Source organism: Pelophylax lessonae, assembly GCF_965119305.1.
Source record: "Pelophylax lessonae genome assembly, chromosome: 2".
Classification (NCBI taxonomy): Eukaryota; Metazoa; Chordata; class Amphibia; order Anura; family Ranidae; genus Pelophylax; species Pelophylax lessonae.
Genome location: NC_138769.1, coordinates 580097793 through 580124457, shown reverse-complemented (window position 1 = coordinate 580124457; position 26665 = coordinate 580097793). Strand labels below are relative to the sequence as shown.

At 42.3% G+C, this 26665-nt stretch overlaps 1 protein-coding gene across 1 annotated transcript in view; it reads right to left on the bottom strand.

Annotated features, from left to right (window-relative positions):
* Positions 1-267: 267 nt before the first annotated feature.
* The window catches only part of TSPAN31 (tetraspanin 31), a 46094-nt gene continuing 19696 nt past the window's right edge, over positions 268-26665 (bottom strand). Inside the window, exons 2-6 of the mRNA XM_082244359.1 lie at positions 21627-21794; positions 18520-18600; positions 7292-7429; positions 6927-7040; positions 268-1226 (exon numbers count right to left, since the gene is read on the bottom strand). Of these exons, the coding sequence (XP_082100485.1) occupies positions 1152-1226; positions 6927-7040; positions 7292-7429; positions 18520-18600; positions 21627-21794 (576 nt within the window). The 3' untranslated portion in view covers positions 268-1151. The remainder of the gene's footprint in view (positions 1227-6926; positions 7041-7291; positions 7430-18519; positions 18601-21626; positions 21795-26665) is intronic.

Genomic DNA, 26665 nt, shown 5'->3' with positions numbered 1-26665 from the left:
GCTGTCATTCGGGTGCCTCCCAGGGCAGCTAGTCTAGAGCAAAGGGATGCTCACAGCAGAGATCCTAAATGTCAGTTTTTGTGTAGGCATTTGTACTTGAACATGAATAGCTGGGGTTATGGATGTTCAAGCAAAATGCTACTTTCCCTTCAGACCAATTTGTTAGAATCTACATCCAAGAACTTACAGTGATAAGGAAAGGGGGAATAGAAAAACAAAAATAGTAAAAGTACCTACAAGCCTTTTATTACCATCATCATCATCCTCATCATCATCATCCTTCCCCATCAAACTAGTTTTCCAGGAAAGGTCTTACCCCACCTATTAGAGCTGCACAATGAATAGCATAAAGGTCATATTTACATATGTACTAACAAGGAAATAGCATTCTTATAAATAAATATACATCAGTTGTCAAGTCCAATAGGTTGTACTGGAGACATGAATAATCCACATGACTGATGTCCGGCAGCTCTCCTGTTGCATCAGTGAGACTCCAGTGAAAACACTATTCAATGTCCTGTGTGCGCAAAAACAAGGGTATGAAGACTATAGCAGGTTCATCAATAGTATATACAGCTTCTAAAATGTAATAGACTACCTATCAAAGTCCAGTGGTTCTATAAAAACACTACATGAATCAGTCTTTTTTTTTTTTTTTTTTTTTTTCACCCTTTGCCATGAGCCTAAGATACATCATCTCAAGAATGACGATATGTATTTTTAACATACATCGACCTATCATTCAATCCGCTTTCTAAAACCATGGCAAAACATGTCCCTTTTCCCGCCATGCACTGCTTGGGACATTAAATGACACAACTGAAAATATGAAGTGGACATGCAAGTGGCCAGATTGCTAGCATACAAGTGTTCTCTGCCTTGGAATCGGTAGATCCAAAGGCACACTAAATGCTCAGGACCACAAGACATCTCATTGTTGGTTCACAATACCCTGCCCCCAAAAATTGTGGTCTGCTTCTTTTTTTCTTAACAAGTCCCTATATCCAGGTTCACTCTGTTGTTCCCTGTCTTCCAGCTAATCTGAACATGGAATCAGAGAGTATCAGAAATTAGCAGCTAAAAGATGGGACCAAAAGTGTAAAGTAAAATTATTTGATTGAAAGATTGCAGGCAGCTGTTCAGTAACACTATAGAAAAGCACTTGGATTTGCACGAGGGTCCTTCTGGTTCCTGTACCGAAATGCAAGCCAAACGCCAAGGATCTAAAAAAGAATGCACACAGGACATCAGATAGGCACACAACTACTGTCTACAAAGAGCTACATAATCATTTCATTTCCATTCAAGCAGCTTGGTAAAACATACAAAACTGACACCACTGCTAGACTATGATTCCCTGTTTTTGCTGTGAGTGGTGATAGCCAAGTACACACTTATAAAAAAAAAAATTCTAACACTGAAACAAATGAAAACCTACCACCAACTGCGCCGATAGCGTTAAGCCACACCCCAGACACCCTCAAATAATATTAAAAAAAAAAAAAAAACACACACACATTATAAAAATTTCAGTGAGGTGGAAAAAACACTTCCCCCCCCTTTTTAAACACTTATGAAGCATTTTGTAAATGATAATGACAACCACCCCAAACTATAACTAGCCTTTGCAGCAAGGTGCACATGGAAAGGCAATGCACATCACAAAATGAACAAAAGATTTCCCAGCACACTTACCAGCCAGTCTGCAAAACAACCACATGGACCCTGTCTAACAGATTGTGTTAAAAACAGAGGGTTTTGTTTGCACAGATTTGAAAAAAACATGCGTAAACTGCAGTGCCCATGTTAAAAGGGAGCTCTGGATATACTGCGGTCCAAGCGCTAAAATTTCCAGATTCTTCATAGTAGCATTGCATATATCCATGGATAGGTTACACTGACAGGAAGAATCAAACTATCACAGCACTCAACAGCACCCCTTTAGTTAATTTAGAACTACAAGCTGACAAAGGCTGTCAGTACTTGTAAATGATTAACTCACAGGGATCTGTGAAACAGTAATGCGGCCACATGGGAAGAGCCTCGTACGGACGTGTTCTCTTTACATTTTGGCATCGAGTCCGGGGAGAAGATCCCAAGCTCACTACCACAAAAGGGCGGGGGGGGGTTAGATGGTGAAGAGGTTACATGTTACACCCTAAATATGGGTGTAACATGTTCAAAAAGGTGAACTTATCCTTTAGGGGCAGGTGTGCCTGGAGGGAGCTCACCCCTCCTTACAGGGACGCACGTGACGACAGCAATAGCACAATGGCAGCAAAGGCCTCCAGTGAGTCTCTCACCCAAACAAAACCCTCTGTTTTTAACAAAAACTGTTATGGCGTTGTTTTGCAGGCTGGCTGACAAGTGTGCTGGGAAATCTTTTGTTTGTTTGCAATGTGTGTTGCCCTTTCATGTGCACCTTGCTGCAAAGGCTAGTTATAGGTTGGGACGCACTGACTGTCTTTGCTGCCATTGTGCTTTTTCTGGGCATCACGCGTGTCCCTGTGCCTTTAATTAGGGTGTGGTTGTGGGCGCACCTGCACACCTGCCAATAACCTATCCATGGATATATCTGCTCCTACTATGGAGGCTCTGAAAATTTAGAGTTAGAACCGCAGTATATACAGAGGTCCTTTGACGTGTGCACTGCAGCTGTTTAACACAAATTGGTTGATAGGGTCCATTTGGTTGTTTTGCAGGCTGGCAAGTATGCTGGGAAATTTTTTGTTTGCAATGTGCTGTAAATGCTACAGGTGGGTTATCATAGATTTGAAGGGAAAGAGCTGACAGACTTCAACTTCTCCCAGACTCGACATGTAGCTTCTTTTTTGCTGCAAAACACCACAAAGGCTAAATGTTTTTTTCTTTGTTTACATGTGAACAGCTGCTCCTATCATTGATGTGGGCTGCTTTGATACAAGTTAGGGGAGCAGCAAAATGTGCCTCACATGCCTGTTTCTAATGCCAGTGTGAACAGGGCCCAAGTTTAAAGTGCTTTCCCAACTTCATCATTGAAATATCGAAATATTTCTCTATCATCTAGCTAAGCGACTACAACTTTAGGGGCGTTTTTAGCCACACAATTTTGGATTAATTTATGGCTAATTAAACCTAAAGGCTCAAGTCACCGCAAGCTCAAATGGCAATCATTTTCAGCTCCCTCTCACCAGCCATCAGTGCTAAACATAATAGGCATTATAGCATAGTGAATTGAAACCTTAATCACTCCCAGTAACTACTGCGAGGTGTCCCTAATGCATATTAAAAAGGAGTAGTAAAGTCAGAAAGCTTTTTTATATCTTAATGCCTAATTTACTTTAGCCCGGGCTTGGAGGAACCCTTGTCTCCTTCACCTTGGCCAAGAGGAAAATATGTTCGATAACGTCACAAGAAAGGATTGCCAGCATCCTCCAAAACACTAGGGAGAAGTTTGAGAAAACCTGGGAACACTGGGCCTCGTATATGAAAGTGCCTTTATAGCCCTCCATGATTTTATTTATCATTTATTGTCCAGCTTTATGTAATTTGACCTTGTGCATAGGTATCTTCACATCATTCTTTTCATCTCTCCCCTTTCCTAACTCTCTCTAGCTCTACTTCTAACTCCCCTAGCTTTACTCCCCCACTATTCAAATGAGTTACTTCAACTGTTACTTCTAACTCCCAAGATTCTATGCCTGCCATTAACACATCAGGGCTTTGGAATCCAGTGGACACACTAGTCAACTCAAAGAGCCATGTATTGTGCTTTCGTTACAGTTTTAAATGATTGACTCTCAAAGCTCTAGAGCAGGCATGTCTAACCTGCGGCCCAGAACTGCAGGCAATGAGGCCCCCTGACAATTTATTTTTTTTGCTGGGGAGGAAGGAAGTTGAGTCGGGGGCACGGCCACAAAGGCAGCCTTGGAGGGGATCATCCACTAGTTGTGTTAAATTAGTGCTGCGGGGTGGGGGGCGTGGCGGCACGGGAAGGCTGCGGCGGTGTTTTATTACTTATATATCTTAACTAATAGTATATATTTTATATGCGGCCCGAGAAAATTTCTCTACGCTCAATGTGGCCCAGAGAAGCCAAAAAGGTTGGACACCCATGCTCTAGCGGCCTTACTCTGAGGGTGGTTTTTCACCCTTTTTTTTTTCCACGGATATCCATACTTCACCATGATGCTTTCCTGGTCTGTTGTTGTTATTTACCTAATGCCAGGGTACATGTTCTTTTCTCATTTGTTTTTCTGAACTAAAATATTGAAACATTAAAAATTATGGTGGGAGTATTTCCCCTCAGCCTGCGACACAGTGTGCTCCCAGATGGAGTGTCTAGGTGAGGAGTAAATACTGTTCTAGCATGGCTATTCCCATTACCGTGGATTCGGTTCAAGCAAGACCTCTGTTGTGTTAATGTAACCACTTTCTTAACCCTTTGTGATAGGTTTGGATACATGACAGCATGTGACATGACTTCCATAAACTTTTGTACTTTTTTTTGTGAAAACATCAATAAAATGTATTGAAAAAATAAATAAATACAGCAGACCCCCCCCCCCCTAAAACTTACCTGAGGTCCCTCTCTGTCCAGCGATTTCCACGAGTGTCCTCAGCCGTCCAAGATTCTCCCTCCTGATTGGCTGCCGCTGCTGTCAATCATAGTCAGCTAGCTAGGAGAGAGGGGGCGGGGCACCATGTCTGAATGGACACAGGGAGCTGTGACTTGGCTCGGGTGCCCCCACATCAAGCTGCTTGCTGTGGGGGCACTAAACAGGAGGAAGGGGCCATAAGAGCAGAAGAGGGACCAGAGAAAAGGAGGATCCAGGCTGCCCTGCGCAAATCCACTGCAACAGAGCAAGTATGTATAACATGGTGATTATTTTTATAGGAAAATAAACTAAGACTTTACAATCACTTTAAAGTGGAAGTAAACCCTCCTATCGTTTTCAGGCAAGGAAGATGCGATCTTGGCATCCGTTTAATCTACAACTGCCATTATGCTGCACATCTGATCAGTTATGACACCAGCCATTGGACGGTTTGACAGTTTGGTTGAGAGTACAACCAATGGGTGTGTTACATTTTCGGCCCGTGCCGGAAATGTAACTATTTTTTGAAAATGTTAAAAAGGATGGGTTTACTTTCGCTTTAAACAGAAAATAAATTGCCCCCACTGAGGTAATAATGTGACTACCCTGTAGGTAAAGCAAATTTGTAAGTCTTAATGAAATAGGGATTCTTATTTTTATGAAGACAAAAAGTAGGCTACATTTGAAGGCCACGTGTGTGAGTATGGTAAACAATTGCAAGAATCTAAATGAAAGGGAGCAGTGGCATTACTTCTCATTTTAAACATCTGACTTTGTTTTCTGCTACTAGACTAAAAAAAAAATATATAAAATCCCATTTGACTTTAAAATGTTTGGTGGAACCATCCTTTGATATCATTTACTGCTGCTATTCTTTGGGTGCTCCCTTCCTAGAGAACTTGCTGGTTACCAGTACTGCACTTGCATGCTATTCTGGGTACAAGTACTGGTCTTTTAGAATGTCTGAATGCATCCCTTTGTGTAAAGTCATCACATACTGCCTTGTCTCTGAAAAGGGGGCCAAGCCAAAAGGGCCACATTGGTCTCTTTCAATGCTGAACATCACAATGCCCCTAGGCTAGCCTTACAGGCCTCGTTTCAAGGCCCTAGGCCCCCTTTCACACAGGCCAGATCAGTTTTTGCTCAGCATGAGACCTGTTCACTGATCCCCCGCTGAGCAGATGACAGGTCTGTGCCCACTCTGCTTATGCAGAGTGGCCAAAGACACAGCTCACTCTGCTCTCTGGGAAGCCGGATGTAAAAAGGACTGGCTTTCCGTTTACACCCAGCTGCCCTCTAATCTGATCTGGCCAGCCGGAGGGGAACAGATGCCCTTCGTTTTTTTTGCCACATCGAACCCGGAGGTAGCCGGGTATAAACGGACACTGGTCTGTTTACATCCGATGCTCCATAGAGGAGAATGCAGGATCCAACCGGATCTGGCTGAAAATGGGCCTTAACCCATTTGCAGAGGTAATATGTTCACTTCTTTAAAGTATGACAATGTTCCAGAGGCAAAGTAAAAACCATTAATGCTGCATTTCAAAAGGGATAACTATAAAACTGCAAGTACAGTATAAAGAGGAAAGTAGTATGTCCAGTCTATAAATTTCATTTGCTCAATAAAGAATGTTGAGTCAGCTGTCTCTGGGGAGTACAGCGAAGCTTATGTAACAGAAATGAGCTTTCAGTTTGTTCTCATTACGGAGAAGTACACAATATTTCTGAAAAGGAAGCCCACACATAGCAGTCATGTGAAATGGTTATATATCTGGTAAGAAACACTGTTCTGTACGGTTTGGTAGAATGCTCATTATATGGTAAAGTGGTTCTAAAAGTAACATTTTCTTTTTAATTTTACCCGAAAATAAACAAGCTATATTGACCTGCTCTGTGCAATTGAACAGAGCAGCCCCTTACCTGCGTGTGACCCCATAAGAAGCCACGTGCTATAGGGACACACATGCGGGCCATGGATGCACACCCTAAACCCCCCTCACACACTCTGCTCACAGGATTTGCCTGAGGGCAGCAGGAGCCAATGGCTGCTTGGTGTCCTGTGAGTAGAAAGAAGGGAGCTGCTGCAGATAGGCACAGCAGTGAAGCTAGTGAGGACTCGGGTAATTATTTATGGAGGTGGGGAGTGATACAATACAAATACTGGGGTATTTTTTACCTTAATGCAGGGAATGATTTAAGGTGAAAAAGGTTTAACATTAGCCAGTACCACTAGTAAGGAACCATCATGGAACCCATATTGACTAAATTGATATCCATGCTATTCTACCGGAACTTTTCATTTTTGTCATCCTTCATATTGGTTTCAGAATCAAATGATGCATTTACCTCTGTGAAGCTGAAGAAGAGTCCTACACCTCCAAGGATTTTCAGAGCTTCACCAGCATGAGTTAACATTTTATCTCCACAGGTTTCACATACAGTATGTTGATGCTTACAGTCCTAATTGTGAAAGGAAAAGAAAGGGCTTTGATGAGCACAAAAGGGGTCCATAAGCCAATCAAAGTGCAACAGATGTGTGGGTGACCAATGAGTCAGGAAAAAAAACAATGGATGACTCATCTGCTCCCATAACAATATAGTCTCTTCGTCAGAACACCAGATCAGTTTAAAACATCAGGCAGGAAAAAAATAATGTGGTTATATTCACTAAAATATATGAAAATAATGTATTACATTTTCACATCACGTACCGCGTCACAAAAGGCATATTCCTCCTTGAATTCTTTGATATTTGTGGTGTTTAACAGACCACAGCAATTCAAGTTTTTCTCCATCTCTCTCCGAGTGACATTACCAAGGTGGGTCCACGTGTTGTTCAGGAAGTGCTCCTGCAATAATCAGAATGTCTTTAAATACAGAAGAAAGAAAGAAAGAAAGAAAGAAAGAAAGAAAGAAAGAAAGAAAGAAAGAAAGAAAGAAAGAAAGAAAGAAAGAAAGAAAGAAAGAAAGAAAGAAAGAAAGAAAGAAAGAAAGAAAGAAAGAAAGAAAGAAAGAAAGAAAGAAAGAAAGAAAGAAAGAAAGAAAGAAAGAAAGAAAGAAAGAAAGAAAGAAAGAAAGAAAGAAAGAAAGAAAGAAAGAAAGAAAGAAAGAAAGAAAGAAAGAAAGAAAACACACCAGCAACCAGCTCACCAAAAATTACAGCTGGTGCTCAACTTTATTATTGTAAAGGGAAGCAAATGTATCCCGGCATCCTAAAAATATCTAGGGTCTCCATGACCACAATAACTAGTTTCCAAATTCTATTATTGTAATGAAAAGAAACAATGCTGCCACATAATTCTGTAGCAACAACTGCAAGAGTTTAATGAATCGTGTGAGAACTTAGCAATGTGTTGATAGCAACAAAATGTGCTTCACTGCATGGCATTTAGATCCAAGCTTCCATACAAACATAAACCACACACGGTTTATATATAAAGAAGGATGAAGCCACAAACTCCTAAAAGCAAACAGTGCTCCTGATTTCCAGCACTCCTTGTGTGCATTGGTCTGTTCCTATACTGCCTCAGGCAGTAGTACACAAAGTCACCTTCCAGCTCGCTGCTTAGACAGCCCATAGATGATTTGATTTTCTTTCCTTCCACCATGGGGTCAAAAGAAAAGGAAAAAACACTCCATTCCCTCATCACCACAGTCAGTGTTTTTTTCCCCCCTCTTTCACCTGGAGGAGGAGCTTTCTCAGCTAAGCACACCTTCCTTCCTGCCTGCATGCCTGAGCGAAGGGCAGATAGATTTAATGCTACATCAATCATCTGCCCCTATTCAAAATGGCCACAGCTAGAATGCTGGGGGGAGGGGGGTTCAAAGTGACTTCAAGAAAATAAAGCATGGAGACATGGATGGGCGAGTTTTCTTTGAAAATCAAAAATAAATTGCACAGGGTTTTCAGTTTTTGGTGCTTAGATATGGTAAAGTTCCACTTTAAATGCAGGAAAAAATATCTGGGAGGCATAAACAAAGCTTATTCTTCTACAAGATTCTACAACATTTTCATGTGTTTAGATGCATTCAAAGTGATCTAATCTGCCCTGGATTCTCAGAACAGCGAAAATATAAAAAAAAAAAAAACTTACCTGTACATTCCATATCTTGGAGTACAATATGGAACACAGGCAACTTATTCATACACCATGAATTACATTTGCATGGGTGCTTAACCTGTGGCCCTCCAGCTGTTGGGGGGGCTACCCCTCCGTGAGGACTTCGTGTGACAAAATGGAGGGGGGGGGGGGGCCCAGGATGCCGACCAACACCGCAACACAGCTCTGCATTGTACTCCGTGCTCAGAGCCAGAGCCAGATTGATAGATTTGTGCGTTACCCTAGTGTCAGGCTGACACATAAGAATGGGAGTTCATTTTAATATATTTTAATAAATCATTTGAATTTTACTGAATTACACTATGGAATCCTTCCTTCTCTTTTACCTGACATATTCCTGAGATTGTAACCTCTATGGATAGAGACCAACCTGCTGGAAAATTCTTATACTACTTGAGGCGTGAGGTTTTGACCAGCTTCCTATCTGGGGAGTCAGTTTGGGGGATACGTACGGTGAAAGGAGCAGATTGGGTGTCTGACACAAGTTGACACAAAAGATAGCATCAAATGAATTCATATTTATTTATTTTCTGCACATTTGGGACTTGAATCACATACTTTTCTTCACAAGACTTATACGCATATTTAATATATGGGACTTTATAGGAGCCTATATATTATAAAAAAAATTTTTATTGTATTTGTTAGAAAAATGTTTTTTTAGAAAAAAGTTATATGAATTATTTATTTATGTGGTATTTAACTCGCACTTGCACTTTTTTTCCTCATTTATCCCTAAGCAATGATCGCAAGGGTGGGCAAAAGCTAGGCAAACGGAAACTGTGCCAACAGACCCAAGAAGTAAAAAAGGGTAAATCGCAGGTTCAGAGTGCCGCTGCAAGAACCTTGCAGCTGAAGCTGGATCATCAGAAGTTTGGACAGCCACCTGATAAACCTTTGAAAACAAAATATAAACAGAAGACCAGGTGGCGGCCTTAGAGAATTAGACGACATAGGCTTGGTGCCTATAGGCCCAGCAAACTCCAACAGATCTGTAACAGTGCAGGAGGAGGGGTATTTGTTTTTTGAACATAAGGTCTTGTAATCAAATTTCTTATCCACCATGCAATATTGTATTGTGAAGGAGGATGTACCCTGCCAGGTCTCAGAAAGCACAAACCGGGATAGAAGCATTCACTTTTATTTTTGGTACACTTCGACTACTTCCATGCAATGTAAAGAGTTCCTTTGGATGTCTAGAAGCAGGGCACAGGGATGGCAGAACAACCTCCTTACTCAGACGGGATGCTAAAACCAGCTTTGGCAAAAAGGAAGGTCTTGTATGTAATACAACCTTTTCGTTGTCAAGTATAAGGAAACAATATCTAATAAAGTGTGCTGTGCAAATAAAAGTGCGTGGCTAAATATCATAAAAAATGATTATAATCCTATTGTAAATCTCAGGAATCTGAACAACACTGCATACATAAATACTTAATCAGCTCTCATACGTTTAAGAGTACAGCACTTCACCTATATGTTTAAAGTGTTCAGTGCAAAGGTGACAGATCCCTGAAAATATATAATTCCAATCAACTTTATTAGCACAAAAAAATAAAAATGAAAATAGTCCAAACTCAATTTTCGTGCTCAGTCCTTATTATAATAATCTTCTAACAATCTTCCATCTAAAAAGACTCTTGAAAAGTGCAATCTTGTGCAGGCATTATTTGTGATGGTGACACCCTCCGTGCTTGGGAAAGTATTATGGCAGAAATACACACTCACCAGAAGATGTTGACCCCCCCTTGCCTTATGGCAAAGAGGGTCCAAATAGGCTTGCAAGATCTCCTTGATCAATGGGGTGCTTGTGGTTAGATTCCACGGGGTACTCCTCCCCACGCTGGCTTATTCTCCACTCTTACTCAGGTTTATAAACCGTAAAAAAGAAGAAATTCCTCCTCGTGGTGTAGTATTTTAAAACTTGCAATGTTTATTCAAATATGCCCTAATAGGGCTAAATTAACAGTTGTACAAATCCAATAAAATGTGTGCAATAAAAAACAGGTGATAATACTGAAGCCAAGACTCTCGTACAGCTGCCCGCACTGTAGCGAGGGAGCCACGCCTGACCGGAAGCGCCTATCTCGGCGTGCGTTCCAGGTTGAAGCGCAATGACGTAGCGACGTGCGTGCCGGCTTGACGCATTTTGTCATAGAACTGATGTCATCGGAAGCTGGGACGCCGTTGCTAAGCACTCTATTATATACGGAACAGACAAACTTCCGCCCTAAAACCAATCATTCTAATTCCATTGTTCCAATCATGCAGGTGAACCCTTCTGACTCCATCAGCAGTTCTCCTCGTTACAGCCCCATTACTATATGTTTCCAAACTCGGGCCGAGTATTATTATTATTATTATTATTATTATTATGTGCCATGTGTCTCAGGCTAAAATGGATCAGATATATCTACAGTGTACCATTATGCAACAATATACTTCATCTCAGAAAGATAAATACCCTATATTTCATACTATATACCCATTAGGACTATTTGGTTTAAAATCATATAAAATCTATTCCTTTGTGGTAAATAAAATATGTAGAATGGAGTGTGGATTCCCCTCCCACGGGTTATAATCTACTTAGCTGTAATATGTTCAACATGTAAATAAGTGTAATGGACTAGGGATTACCCATACTACACGTAAGCACTGTCAGACTCAAAAAAAGGTTAACCTGTTACAAAAATTATTGTTATTATCATGCATGAGTGGTAAGCCAAAGTAAACAAAATATCAAAATTAAATAAAAATAGGTAAATATAAGAATAAAATAAATAAATAAAATTAAAAATACTTTCCCAAGAATGGTTTTACCATCACAATTAATGCCTGCACAAAAATCGCACTTTGCACTGAGCCTGGGACACATGGCACATAATAATAATAAATACTCGGCCCAAGTTTGGAAACATATAGTAATGGGGCTGTGACGAGGAGAACAGCTGATGGAGTCAGAAGGGTTTACCTGCATGATTATAACAATGGAATTAGAATGATTGGTTTTAGGGCGGACATATGTCTGTTCCGTATATAGTAGAGTGCTTAGCGACGGCGTCCCAGCTTCCGATGACATCAGTTCTATGACAAAATGAGTCAAGCCGGCACGCACGTGGTTACGTCCTTGCGCTTTAACCTGGAACGCATGCCAAGATAGGCGCTTCCGGTCAGGCGCGGATCCCTCGCTACAGTGCGGGCAGCTGCACGGGAGTCTTGGCTTCAGTCGTATCGCCTGTTTTTTATTGCACACATTTTATTGGATTTGTACAACCGTTAATTTAGCCCTATTATGGCATATTTGAATAAACATTGCAAGTTTTAAAATACTACACCACGAGGAGGAATTTCTTATTTTTTTACAGTTTATAAACCTGAGTAAGAGTGGAGAATAAGCCAGCGTGGGGAGGAGTACCCCGTGGAATCTAACCACAAGCACCCCATTGATCAAGGAGATCTTGCAAGCCTATTTGCCATAAGGCAAGGGGGATCAACATCTTCTGGTGAGTGTGCATTTCTGCCATAATACTTTCCCAAGCACGGAGGGTGTCACCATCACAAATAATGCCTGCACAAGATTGCACTTTTCAAGAGTCTTCTTTTTAGATGGAAGATGGTTAGAAGATATAATAAGGACTGAGCACGAAAATTGAGTTGGACTATTTTCATTTTTATTTTTTTGTGATAATAAAAAGTTGATTGGAATATTATATTATATATATATATATATATATATATATATATATATATATATATATATATATATATATATATATATATATATACACACACACACACACACACACACACACACACACACACACACATATATATATATACACACACACACACACACACACACAAATCTGTCACCTTTGCACTGAACACTTTAAGAGTACAGCACTTCACTTATATGTTTAATCTGTATGTTAGCTGATTAGGTATTTATGTACAGTATTGTTGATCAGATCGCTGAGATTTACAATAGGATTATAATCATTTATTTTTATATTTAGCCCCACACTTATTTGCACAGCACACTTTATTAGAAATTGTTTGCAGACACATCATACCATCGAATATGCGCTGTTGATCGCATGATTCTGCAATTATCTTGGCAAACATTTATAACCTTATTGGTTTGAAACAGCTGCTGTTCCAACAAGGTTTCACAAGTTTATATCTGGCGCAGGTGTAATTTACATTTATTCAAGTATAAGGAAAATCTGTTTAGAGGAAAGGGACACCAATTCAGAAATACGTCTGTCAAACATAGCGACCAAAAAGACCACTTTGCTAGCAAGGATCTAAAACAGGAAATCCTGATGGGTTCAAAGGGTGGTTTCTGCAAGGCAGACAGCCAATAAGGGTCCATGGTAACACAGGGTGCTGCAAAGGGGCCCGCAAACGAGAAACACCTTTAATAAACATTTTTACAAGATAAAGCAAAGCTAAAGGCCATTGAAAAAGGATGGATAAGGCTGAAATCTACCCTTTTATGGTGCGGAGAGCTAGAATCTGGTCAAGACCAGTTTGTAGGAGGCCAGAATGGGAGGGAGAGAGTAATCTCTAAGACTAACCTGATTACGCTCACATCAAGCGAATAAGATTTTCAAGCTGAAAACTGAAGCAGGGTGGAATAGAGGTCCATGGGATAGCAGATCTGGCCTGTTAGGAAGAAGTCAACGGCTGACTGAGAAATCTGAGTATGTCTGTATACCAGGCTCTTCTGGCCCAGTTCAGTGCTAGAAGAATCACAGTATTCCTCATGCTTTATTTTATGGCGCTAGCAAGGTAGAATGCTCAGTGGAATGAAGGCACAAATTAGCCTGAACTGAGACTAGGGGATAACTAGAGCTTCCAAGGCCAGAGCTAGGGGTTCTGGATACGAACAGAGGAAGCATGTTATATCTGGAGTCTAGGATGTCCACATCCGGAGTCCCCCATTTTTGACATATCAGATTGAGCCCACCTCGATGAATAGACCACTACCCTTGATCCAAGTGGTGGTGCCTGAGATAATCCACCTGCCAGTTGTCCACTCCAGGGATGTGAACTGCGGAAATTGCTGGGCAGAGTGTTTCCATGACAGAATCTGGCTAGTCTTCCTCATGGCAGCTAGGCTCCTCATACAAGTAGAAATGTGAAGCCGCACTCAGATGATTGAAATCAAATGAAGTGTCTTTATTCTTCAAAAGTATCCAGGACAAACAGACAGTGTGAGGAACAGAATATGTCCAAGGCATACCTTGGACATATTCTGTTCCTCACACTGTCTGTTTGTCCTGGATACTTTTGAAGAATAAAGACACTTCATTTGATTTCAATCATCTGAGTGCGGCTTCACATTTCTACTTGTATCTTCCTGGACGGCGGATCCAGCCAGCACCTGTTTGGACACACACCTGAGCGGCATTCCCCATTCCCTTCCCCCATACATAGCTAGGCTCCTCATGCCCCCTTGATGACTGATACATTGTCAGACTGCACTTAAATTGGGCGACCCCTTGTAAGGGGATCTAGTACTGGAGGGACAACATGACAGCTCTAGGATTGGTATGGAGTGTTTGGCTACTTTAATTGATCATTTTCCCTGAACTGCCAGGAATTGGAAGACTCCTCCCCAGCCTGACAAACTTGCATCTGTTATACATTGTAAGATCCAATTGTAGGGAAGTAAGGATTTTCCCACTGTTAGAGTTGGAGTTGAAGTGGTGATCCAGTAAGACAAGGACTGTCGTGTTTTGGTGGAAATAATAATGGCAATATCCAGGAAAGGAGCCTGATATTTTCTCTTTGCTGATAGGATAGTTGGCTGGAGAGTTAGTGAATTAAATTGGGCACTTTAAAAGGGTACTGCCTCGAACAAGACCACCATTAAGCCCAGAACGCTCATGACAATTCTTACATAGTTACATAGATTGTGAGGTCGAAAAAAAGACACCATTCCATCCAGTTCAACCTATGATGTGTGTGTGTGTGTGTGTGTTTGCTGTTAACCGTACATTGAATACCCCTGTATGTTGTGGTCTTTAAAGGTGCCCATCTAATAGTTTTTTGAAACTATCGATGCCCCTTGCTGATACGACTGCTTGTGGAAGAGAATTCCACATCCTTACTGCTCTGACAGTGAAGAACCCCCAAAGTATTTGAAGGTTAAACCGTTTTTCCTCAAGTTTTAGTGAGTGGCCACGTGTCTTATTGTATTCCCTTTCTCTGAAAAGTCTGTTCCTTATGCTAGGGTCGCCAGTACAGTATTGTACATTGATATCATATCCCCACTCAATCGTCTTTTCTCCAGAGAGAATAAGTTCAGTGCTTGTAGTCTTTCCTCACAGCTGATGCCCACCATTCCCCTAATTATTACTGTGGGATTTCTTTTGGATCTCAGCTTTTGAACAGGAGCTTAGACAGTGTCCAGTCACCTGAAAGTACACTGCTCAAAAAAAATTAAAGGAACACTTTTTAATCAGAGTATAGCATCAAGTCAAACTCCTGGGATATTGATCTGGTCAGTTAAGTAGCAGAGGGGGGTTGTTAATGAAATTAACAGGTGCACTAGATGGGCAACAATGACACAACCTCCAAAACAGGAATGGTTTTACAGCTGGGAGGCCACTGATTTTCTTTTCCCCTACTCATCTTTTTCCATTGATTTTTACTGGTTTTGCATTTGGCTAGGGTCAGTGTCATTACTGGTAGCATGAGGCGATACCTGGAACCTATAGAGGTTGCACATGAAGTCCAACTCCTCCAGGATGGCACATCAATATGTGCCATTGCCAGAAGGTTTGCGGTATCTCCCAGCACAGTCTCAAGAGCATGGAGGAGATTCCAGGAGACAGGCAGTTACTCTAGGAGAGCAGGATAGGGGGCAAAGAAGGTCCTTAACCCATTAGCAGGACCAGTATCTGCTCCTTTGAGCAAGAAGGAACAGGATGAGCATTGCCAGAACCCTACAAAACAACCTTCAGCAGGCCACTGGTGTGAATGTCTGACCAAACAATCAGAAACAGACTTCATGAGGGTGGCCTGAGGGCCAGATGTCCTCTAGTAGGCCCTATGCTCACTTCCCAGCACTGTGGAGCTCGATTGGCATTTTCCATTGAACACTAGAATTGGCAGGTCTGCCGCTGGTGCCCTGTGCTTTTCACAGATTAGAGCAGGTTCACCCTGAGCACATGTGACAGTCATGAAAGGGTCTGGAGAAGCCATGGAGAACGTTATGCTGCCTGTAACATTGTTCAGCATTACCGGTTTGGTGGTGGGTCAGTGATGGTCTGGGGATGCATATCCATGGAGGGATGCACAGATCTCTACAGGCTAGATAATGGCATCCTGACTGCCAATAGGTATCGGGATGAAATCCTTGGACCCATCATTAGACCCCAAGCTGGTGCAGTGGGTCCTAGTTTCCTCCTGGTGCACAACAATTCCCGGCCTCATGTGGCATGAGTATGCAGCCAGTTTGTGGAGGGTGAAGGAATTTATAACATTTAATGGCCCCCATGCTCGTCTGACCTAAATCCAATAGAACACCTCTGGGATATTAGGTTTAAGTCCATCCAACGCAGGCAGGTTGCATATCATTTTTTTCAGGAGCTCAGTGATAACCTGGTCCAGGTCTGAGAGAAAATACCCCTGGACAACATCTGTCCTCTCATTATGAGCATGCCCCGATGTAGTCAGGCATGCATGCATGCATACATGCATACAAGCACGTGGGGGCCATACAAACTAATGAGTACCATTTTGAGTTGCTGCAATTAAAATTTCAGCAAAAAGGACTACCCTTCTGCATCTTTTTGCACTTCGATTTTCGGGGTGTCTTTAAATTCAGCCCCCTGTAGATTGACAATTTTCATTTCCATCAAACGATGTAGCATTCTTTTGTTCCTAACGCATTACTCAGTCCATATCAGTATAGATATGGATCCAGCATGATATTTTTCCCCATTGAGATCTGATGCGTTTTCAAAGTGTTCCTTTAATTGTTTTTTTGAGCAGTGTACAGTGCCTTGCAAAAGTATGCACCACCTTGATTTTTTTTACCTATTTTGTTACACTGCAGCCTTAAGTTCAATGTTTTGTGAATTTTATGTGATGGATCAGAACACAATAGTCTAAGTTGGTGAAGTGAAATGAGAAAAGCATATAAATAAAACTATTTTTTTAGAAATAGAAAACAGAAAATTTTCATGTGCGTATGTATTCACCCTCTTTGTTATGAAGCCCATGAAAAGCTCTGGTGCAACCAATTACCTTCAGAAATCACATAATTAGTGAGATGATGTCCACCTGTGTGCAATCTAAGTGTCACATGATCGGTCATTAAATATACACACCTTTTTTGAAAGGCCCCAGAGGCTGCAACACCTAAGCAAGAGGCACCACTAATCAAACACTGCCATGAAGACCATGAACTCTCCAAACAAGAAAGGGACAATGTTGTTGAGAAGTACAAGTCAGGGTTAGGTTATAAAAAAATATCCCCATCTTTGATGATCCCCAGGAGCACCATCAAATCTATCATAACCAAATGGAAAGAACATGGCACAACAGCAAACTTGCCAAGAGACGGCTGCCCACCAAAACTCACAGACCTGGAAAGTAGGGCATCAATCAGAGGCAGCACAGAGATCTAAGGTAACCCTGGAGGAGTTGCAGAGTTCCACAGCAGAGACTGGAGTATCTGTACATAGGACGACAATAAGCCGTACGCTCCATAGAGTTGGGCTTTATGGCAGAGTGGCTAGAACAAAGCCATTACTTTCAGCAAAAAACAAAATGGCACGTTTTGAGTTTGCGAAAAGGAATGTGGGAGACTCCCAAAATGTATGGAGGAAGGTGCTCTGGTCTGATGAGACTAAAATTTAACTTTTCGGCCATCAGACCAGAAAACGCTATGTCTGGCGCAAACCCAACATATCACATCACCCAAAGAACATCATCCCCACAGTGAAACATGGTGGTGGCAGCATCATGCTGTGGGGATACTTTTCAGCAGCCGGGACTGAGAAACTGGTCAGAGTTGGGGGAAAGATGGATGGTGCTAAATACAGGGATACTCTTGAGCAAAACCTGTACTCGGTGCGTGATTTGAGGCTAGGACGGAGGTTCACCTTCCAGCAGGACAAGGACCCCAAACACACTGCTGAAGCAACACTTGAGTGGTTTAAGGGGAAACATGTATATGTGTTGGAATGGCCTATTTAAAGCCCAGACCTCAATCCAATAGAAAATCTTTGGTCAGACTTAAAGATTGCTGTTCACAAGCGCAGACCATCCAACCTGAAGGAGCTGGAGCAGTTTTGCAAGGAGGAATGGGCAAAAATCCCAGTGGTAAGATGTGGCAAGCTCAGAGACTTATCCAAAGCGACTTGGAGCTGTGATTGCCACAAAAGGTAGCTTTACAATGCAAAGTATTGACTTTAGGGGGGGCGAATAATTATACACATTGACTTTTTCAGTTATTTTGTCTTATTCGTTGTTTGCTTCACAATAAAAAAAAAAAAAACATCTTTAAAGTTGTGGGAATGTTTTGTAAATTAAATGATGCAAATCCTCAAACAATCCATGTTAATGCCAGGTTGTGAGGCAACAAAACACAAAAAATGCCAAGGGGGTGAATACTTTTGTAAGGCACTGTATGTGCCTATAACATATGGTGTATGAATATGTTGACTATGTCCTGTACGAAAAAGATATTTTTCTTTAAAACGGAGATAAACTGAATGACAACTAATCACAACTTAAACACACAGAGTGAATTATATCATTTAAAAATCATTGCATGCATTTAGAAACATACGTACTTGTTGTGATCTGTTCATAGCCAAACAGGAACAAGAGACCACCAGTTGGAAAATAAAGATGAGTATTAACACCACCATGTACTAGATTACATTTAAGGATGCATAAAGCCTTACTAGGAAAAAAAAACTGCAGTATTAAAAAAAAAAAAAAAAAAAAATGAAATGCACAGCAAGCAATTGGGGCAATAAAAACCTGTCATTGGTAAATGAAGAGATAACCTAAAGGAAATCAAGAAGTGTCATTAGCAGTACACATGAGAATGTACCATTTAGTACTGCTAACTTTATTGCTGTGTCAAAAAAACACTTGACCTAAGCAGCTGCAGACAAAAGGTGAACAGACATAAGTATTCCTGGCCATTTTCTGTGCACCAACACTTATTTTATCCAAATTCCAGCCATAGAGGAGGCGCCGCACCGTCACACATCTCGTCCGCGGTCCGCGCTGCAGGCAGCAGCGGTCATCTACAATTTTTATGCAAACCGCTCATTGATACCATCATAACTAAGTGCATGTCTATTTATACTATTAAAGTGTTTAGAGGTAATGCACTATTGTCCGCTTATTCATTTCTCCCTGGGTACATTTTGAGGGATTGTCTCCAAGCATACATGTTTAAGTTGGATTGCATTGTGAATCACCTGGATCTGTTTCTACCTTAATGAGGAGAGAGGAGATTCTTCCATTGGACAATACATGCTTTCTCATGTTGGTTTTTTGGTAAGAGGCTTACCGTATATACTCGAGTATAAGCCGAGGCCCCTACTTTTACCACAAAAAGATGGCAAAAATGATTGACTCGAGTATAAGCCTAGGGTGAGAATGCAGGGCAGCGGGCATGGTACAGGAGAATGCAGGGTACTGGCATGGTGCAGGAGAATGCAGGGTACTGGCATGGTGCAGGAGAATGCAGGGAGACTGGCATGGTACAGGAGAATGCAGGGAGACTGGCATGGTACAGGAGAATGCAGGGAGACTGGCATGGTACAGGAGAATGCAGGGAGACTGGCATGGTGCAGGAGAATGCAGGGTACTGGCATGGTGCAGGAGAATGCAGGGTACTGGCATGGTGCAGGAGAATGCAGGGAGACTGGCATGGTACAGGAGAATGCAGGGAGACTGGCATGGTACAGGAGAATGCAGGGAGACTGGCATGGTACAAGAGGATCCGGGGTTGTGGGCATACTACAGGAGATGCAGTGCTGTGGGCATGGTACAGGTGGACCATGCCCACAGCACTGCATCCCTTGTAGTATGCATAATGGCAGGTAGTGCAGCAGTTTCACTTACCTGTTCCAGAGGCGCCTTCATTTTAAAAATGGCGCCGTCCGGCGCCGACACGTCATTGCGCACGCGCCGCTCATATACTTTCGGCTATTCCCGGCCTCTCCCGAGCGGCGGCGGCGCATGCGCGGTGACATTTTTAAAGCTTAAGCACGTCGGAGTGGCCAGGGGACTTTTTTTTTTTTTCTTGACTCGAGTATAAGCCGAGGGGGACGTTTTCAGCACCAAAAAATGTGCTGAAAAACTCGGCTTATACTCGAGTATATACGGTATATTGATTTTGGGTGTCCACACGTGGCAAGTGGGTTCTTTCCACATCGCACAAGAGTGATTTTCTGAGTTGATTTTGCACTTTCATCATTTCCGTCTGGTGAGTGCAGAATTGTATGGTGGAGGGAATATGTATCACCTAACATGAATTTGCACCGTTGGATTTGGAAGTCTACATTTCATTTTGTTTATACACCAGTGATTTATGGACTTTTTTTTATGTGAATACATTTTTTCCACTTCACTTTTTTCTATACATTTGTGTATTGGTATTTATTTTGTCACATTTATTAGCACACCAGACCACTTTTTCATCACAAATATTTTAATTTGGCTAAAGTGAGGAAAGGATAGAACGTCTAGCAGGTTTTTATTGCGGTCTGTGCCCCCTTTGGGGAGACTCTCCTCACTTCCAGTCAGAAGAGGAAGTGACGGATAATCTTACAATGTTTTCAATATTGTCCATGACTGCTTTTCACACACAATGCATTGTCAAACAGATAACACCATCAGGTTTTAGTTTTAGCTTTGCAGCTTCCCATGTCACCTGCTCCCTCACTGGACACTTATCCAGCAATGCGATAAATTGCATTACTGTCATAATGAGCTATACAGAGCGGCAAAGACATTTGAAAATCACAAGACTAGCTGAACATACATGCAAATCTTTTGGCCATTGCTGGAGTTCACCTAACTTTCACATGAACACTCATTCACTAAACACCACTTAAGTCTAGGTTCACATCTATGCGGGCTGCGCTTGATGTGTTTTAAAACCTGCGTTTTTGCATGCAGTTTTCATTCTATTCGCGTCTTTTTTTTTTCTCTTTAAACACACTGTATATAGCTGGTAATCAGCTGTCAAAATATTTGGGGGGGGGATGGAGTGGGGTCCCCCCCAAAATCCATACCAGACCCTTATCTGAGCATGCAGCCTGGCAGATCAGTAAAGGAAATGTACGAATGAGAGCTCCCCCACCCCAAAGCACATTGTCCCCATGTTTAATGGGGCAAGGGTTTATTCCCCACAACCCTGGGGGGGTCTGCGGGCAGAGGGCTTAGAGCCCAGACAGAGCACCCCCCCTCATGTTCAGGGCATGTGGCCTGGTATGGTTCTCGGGGGGGGGGGATATGCTTTCTTGTCCCCCTCCCTTTCCCATGCACAGGTAAGAGTTTGGTACGGATTCTGGGGGGACCCCATGCCATTTTTTTTTCATTTCTGCATGGGGTTCCCCACATCAATACCAGGCCCTTCGTCAACTGACGACTCATCGGTTGTTAAGGATGTGGCGGCTGGCTTCCCTGCCCACTCCTTAGCAACCAGCCATATAAACAGTGTGTTAAAGTGAAAAAAAACACACATCAAAAATGCAACACCTGCATTTCTGATGCAGCTCCATTAAAATCTGCGGCGGGAAAAAAAGTCCCTGACCCTTTCCAAAAATGCACAGACGTGAACTTGTACCATAGGAAACCATGTTAAATATGACTGTAGTTAGTTTCTGCAAACAGCACTAAAAAATGCATTGGTGTAAACGTAGGGTAAGGATACAATGAAGAGCATCACTTGATGGTGACTAACTGCTCCAATTAGACCAACAATAGCAATAATGAGTAAGAAAACACCAACTGCGATGACGCCCCCAATAATCTCGATGCTGGAGACTATTCCAAAGCGTTTTCCCCATGCCGCCACGCCAATCAGCAGCAGGCCAACTAGCTGAAAGAAAAAAAAAAACAAAAACAAAAATTACAACAATGTTCCACCAAGAGACACAAAGCAGATTAACAGTTAATTTCAACTCATGTTTTAGTCAAACATGGCATTTTCCATTTGAATGTATGCACTGGCATTTGAATGGAAAAGGTTTTTGACAGAAAAAGCTGCGTTTGGCCTGCAGTTGAAATGCACCCCTTTCCGACAGGCTACACCCAAATAAACACGCAGTCTCCGAAATGCCATGTGTACTGCTACATTAAAGTCCACAGGGTTTTGATGCCCTGCATTAGAGATGCATTCCAAATGCAGGAAAGCCATGCCAGTCAACAAGGGCCCTGAAAAAAAAAAAAAATCATGATCAGAGTATTGTCAAAAGCATGAATATGGAGACATTTTAAATAGGAGATTTTTTGCAAAGATTTAAAAAGAAAAAATATATATATATCCTTATTGCACTTATTACTTTAAATTTGAAGAATGATTTTGCCTGATGCTCCTTTTTGAATGAATGATTAATAATGATATAGTTTGAACAATGATAGAGAGAGCTTTGTCATCAGGAGATAAAAGTTAGGAGAAAACACTGTTAGGAGATTTCCGTCCTGCTGACAACAGTCAATGAGTGGATCGATTTTCACTTCTTGTGCTGGTGGCAACAACTTTTTCATGTCAACTCATTTGTGTAATTTGTATAGTGTGTACCCGGCAAGTGTCAATGTTTTTTTTTTTTTTTTTTTTTTTTTTTTTTAGGTACTGTAGATTAAGCCCCCGTTCACACTGGGGCGACCTGTGAGGCGACCTGGTCGCCTCACAGGTCGCCTCCCATAGGGAAGCTGCGGACCCGTTCTGATAGGAGCGACACAAGTCGCTCCGACTCAGAAAAAGGGTCCGGAGCTTCTTTGGGGCGACCAGGAGGCGACCGCCATAGACTTCAATGTTACGAAGTCCGTGGCGGCCGCTCCGAGGTAGCGGCGCGCTGCTCGCACCGCGACCTCGGAGGTCGCGGTGCGAAGTAGCGTCGCCCCAGTGTGAATGGGGGCTTAGGCCCCTTTCACACTAGCGGACCGTACAGATCCGCCTGTCAGTTTTTCAGGTGGATCTGAACAGATGGCCCATGCATCTCTATGGGGCATCGGATGTCAGCAGAGACATGTCCCCTGACATCTGATCCGTCAAATCTGGACAGATGGAAAATAGGGTTTCGGATGGGATCAGATGAGAACAGACAGACTGTCCGTTCCCATCAGATTCCCCCATAGAGAACAGCAGGGACCTGACACCTGTGTCTGTGCACACAGCGCGAAGACACAGCTGCCATCCGCCTGCTCAGCGGGGAAACGGCGGATCGATCCCCCGCTGAGAAAAATGGAGTCCGCCGAGGGATACCACTGTGTGAAAGGGGCCTAAAAAACTGCACACTACCGTTTGACCTTACTACAAATGCAAACAAATAATGTACAAATAGATTTTTTTTTTTTTTTGGGTGTTGGCTCATGGTAATGACTAGAAATAATAATAAAGTGGTATGGACCGCCGCAGCTCCTGTGCGGCACAGACATCACACATCGGTGGCGGTCGCTTCGGAGAATGGTGGTAATCAAGGAATTCTGAGATTTGTCTGCAATGGAATAAACCTCTTCAGCCAACGATTGATTTTCGTAAAAACGCATTATTATTTGCCTTAAGGTGAGCGGCCACTGCACTTAGTGTTAGATTATCAGTTGTTAGTATAGAGCACCTTTGTCACTATTTTTTTCATCACAGCATTCACGGATTGATATACTTTCTATGTTGGTCATTCATCGCCATTGCACATTGCATTTGGACACTTCATTTTTAATCTTTTTGAGTATATTTATATTTTTTTCTTTTTGGGACTTGGATTCATCATTCACTTACTGGATTGTATGCATTACCTATTTATGTATAGTGTTTTTTTTTTGCACACTTTAAATATTGTCTAATAGCCAGAAAATTATTTCTCACATGCACGATGCATTTATATACATATAGTCTTTTGCTCTTTTCAAATAGCGCCGCTCCATACCGCTTTATAGTTATTCTCAGTGTATGTGATGACACTACAGGGATTAGCTGCTATATCCTGCTTCATATTTTTATTTTTGTTTGTTTTTCACTTGGTAGAGCATTGGTTTTCTTGCTTTACATTTTTAATGGCTAGAAATATATAGCCAATTTTAGGAAAAAATGGTTTCCTTTACTATTTCTGTCCATTTTGGTTTTGAGAATAGGAAAAAAAAAAAAAAGGGAAGGAGGATCAGGGTTCATTAACATTTACCACCAAACGAAGCCTCAATTTATCCTGAAAAGGTATACAAAGGTAGAAATGTATAAATGTATTTGGATATATATCAAGTAGTTGCGGTGAGGTGTACAATTTACGAATACATGCCAAAGATGCAAAACTGCATTCAGGCGTTATGGTTTCACTTCCCTAAAGTGATAACTCCATCTTTCGGCTATGACAAACACATGATTTACCAGTGTTCCTATTTCTCCTTTGTGGCAAATAATGAAAGTTGCTCCATCTGGTCAATTTTTCAGACTCTGCAGTCCTAAGGGCCGGTTCACACTTCTGCGAGTGCGGCGATCGCATGTAATATCAGAGCGCACTGCTCCTTCATTACATGTGATCGGAGGTGCGGATGCGAATTCAGCCATACACTTTGTATGGCTGAATTCGCATTGTATCCGCACCAAACACGCACATGACCCTTTTTTCCAGCCGCATCAGGATCGGATCGCACAGTGGTTCACACTTGTGCGATCCGATCCTGTGCGAACTGTCAGATCGCACTGCGATATGCAATCAAACTAGGGGTGTCGTTAAGATTTCATTGACACCCCCTGCGTATCGCATATGGCAGTGTGAACTGCCAGGGGTGCGTTTGCGATGCGGGAACAGGCTGCGAATTCGCAGCCTTCCCGCAACGCACAAGTGTGAACCGGGACTCAATCATTTACATATTAAAAATAAATAAACAAATAAGTTCCCAGCTGCAGACGGCACAGAAAATAAATAAAATCAAGGGGAAGTGTAAGAAGACGTAGCCTGACCACATTTCTGTGATGTGAAGCGGGCATCCATTTAATATCTTCTGACAAGTCCCATCCATGCATTTATTACTGTAAACATGGAGGCCTAGAAGGTATGGAAGGGCATTTTTTTGTACTGTATATAACGACTCATATTTGAAGAGGTTTGCAGATGGCTATACAGCAAGACTGGAAACTTGCATGAGTTTGAAACGTTATTAAACCCCGACTTGTAGACATTAAAAGGATTGTTGTTTTTTTTTTTTTTAACGACTTCCCCCGTCCTTGGGTTTCAGTGGTTCTACCAGGATGATGCCTGCACCTACCAGGTATCATCCCAGTACCATTATTTTCAGCTAGCAATTCTGTAGAAGGCAGAAGTGATCACTTCTGCGGGTGGCAGAACGTGGTCCTGGCCCCCTCTGCCTCTCCCGGGCTCTCTGGTCCCATCATGGAGGCCGGGAGCGATGCGGCTGGTGGAGATCGCTGCCTGGGACAGAGAGAATTTGACGTCATTCCCCTCTCTCTGCAACCCTGGAACAATGAGTATTCGTCACTTCCGGTTCTGCCCCTTTGTTTACCTGCCTACTAGCAGCCAGGAAAGCAGCCGATCGGCTGCATGGGGGGCCAGAGGGGAGATTTGGGGTCAAATCGACTCCAAATCTCTCCATAAAGAGGACCTGTCATGGCCCATGCTATCACAAGGGATGTTATTCATCCCTTGTGATAGCAATAAAGTTTGCACAAAAGAAAAAAAAAAAAAAAAAAAAATTAAAGCGCCACCGTCCCACCATGCTTACGCGCAAATGCGAACTTATGCGTTACTCCCGCGCGCATATGTAAACGGTGATGGCACCACACGTGAGGTATTGTCGCGAACGTCAGAGCGAGAGCAATAATTCAAGCACCTGACCTCCTGTGCAACTCTAAACTGGTAACCTGTAAAGGCATTTAAAGCACCATAGTTTGTCATGCCCTTGAGTCCTCATGCAATCCTTGCGACTGAATAGATTTATTTCTATGCTGAGATCACCATTGAGGTATTTATAAATTGCTATCATGTCCCCTCTCAGGCGTCTCTTCTCCAGGGAGAATTAAGCGATTGTAAACGCTCTTCATAATTAAAGTCCTCCAATCCCCGAATTAGTTTAGTTGCCCTTCTCAGGTCTCTCTCCAGCTCCAACACATCCCTTCTGAGGACTGGCAACCAGAACTGGACAGAACACTCCAGATGCGGTCGGACCAGAGTTTTATAAAGTGGTAGGATTATAGTTTTATCTCTGGAATACATCACTTTCTTTATGCATACTAATATTCTGCCAGCTTTGGCAGCTGCCGCTTGACATTGAATGCTATTGCCTAGCCCTAGTCTATCCTCTACCAAGACTCCCAGATCTTTCTCCATTTTTGATTCCCCCAAAGGTTCCCCCCCTAAAGTGTATTGTGCTTTTATGTTTTTAGTCCCCAAGTGCAAAACCTTACACTTCTCCACATTTTCCAGGTCATTGCCCACTCTGTTATTTTGTTCAGGTCATTCTGTAGGATATCTGCTTCATGCTGTGCAATTATTGCCCTGCCCAATTTCCCATCCTCAATGCTGTTTATGAATAAATTGAACAAGGTTGGTCCCAGGACAGAGCCTTGGGAGACCCCACTTACCACCCCAGACCAGTATGTGCTATTTATTACCACCCTTGGGACACGCCCTTTTAGCCAGTTCCGTATCCAAGAGCAAACCTTGTGGTCGATACCTGCAGACCTTATTTTATAAATTAAGCGCTTGTGGGGAACTGTATCAAACGCCTTAGCGAAAT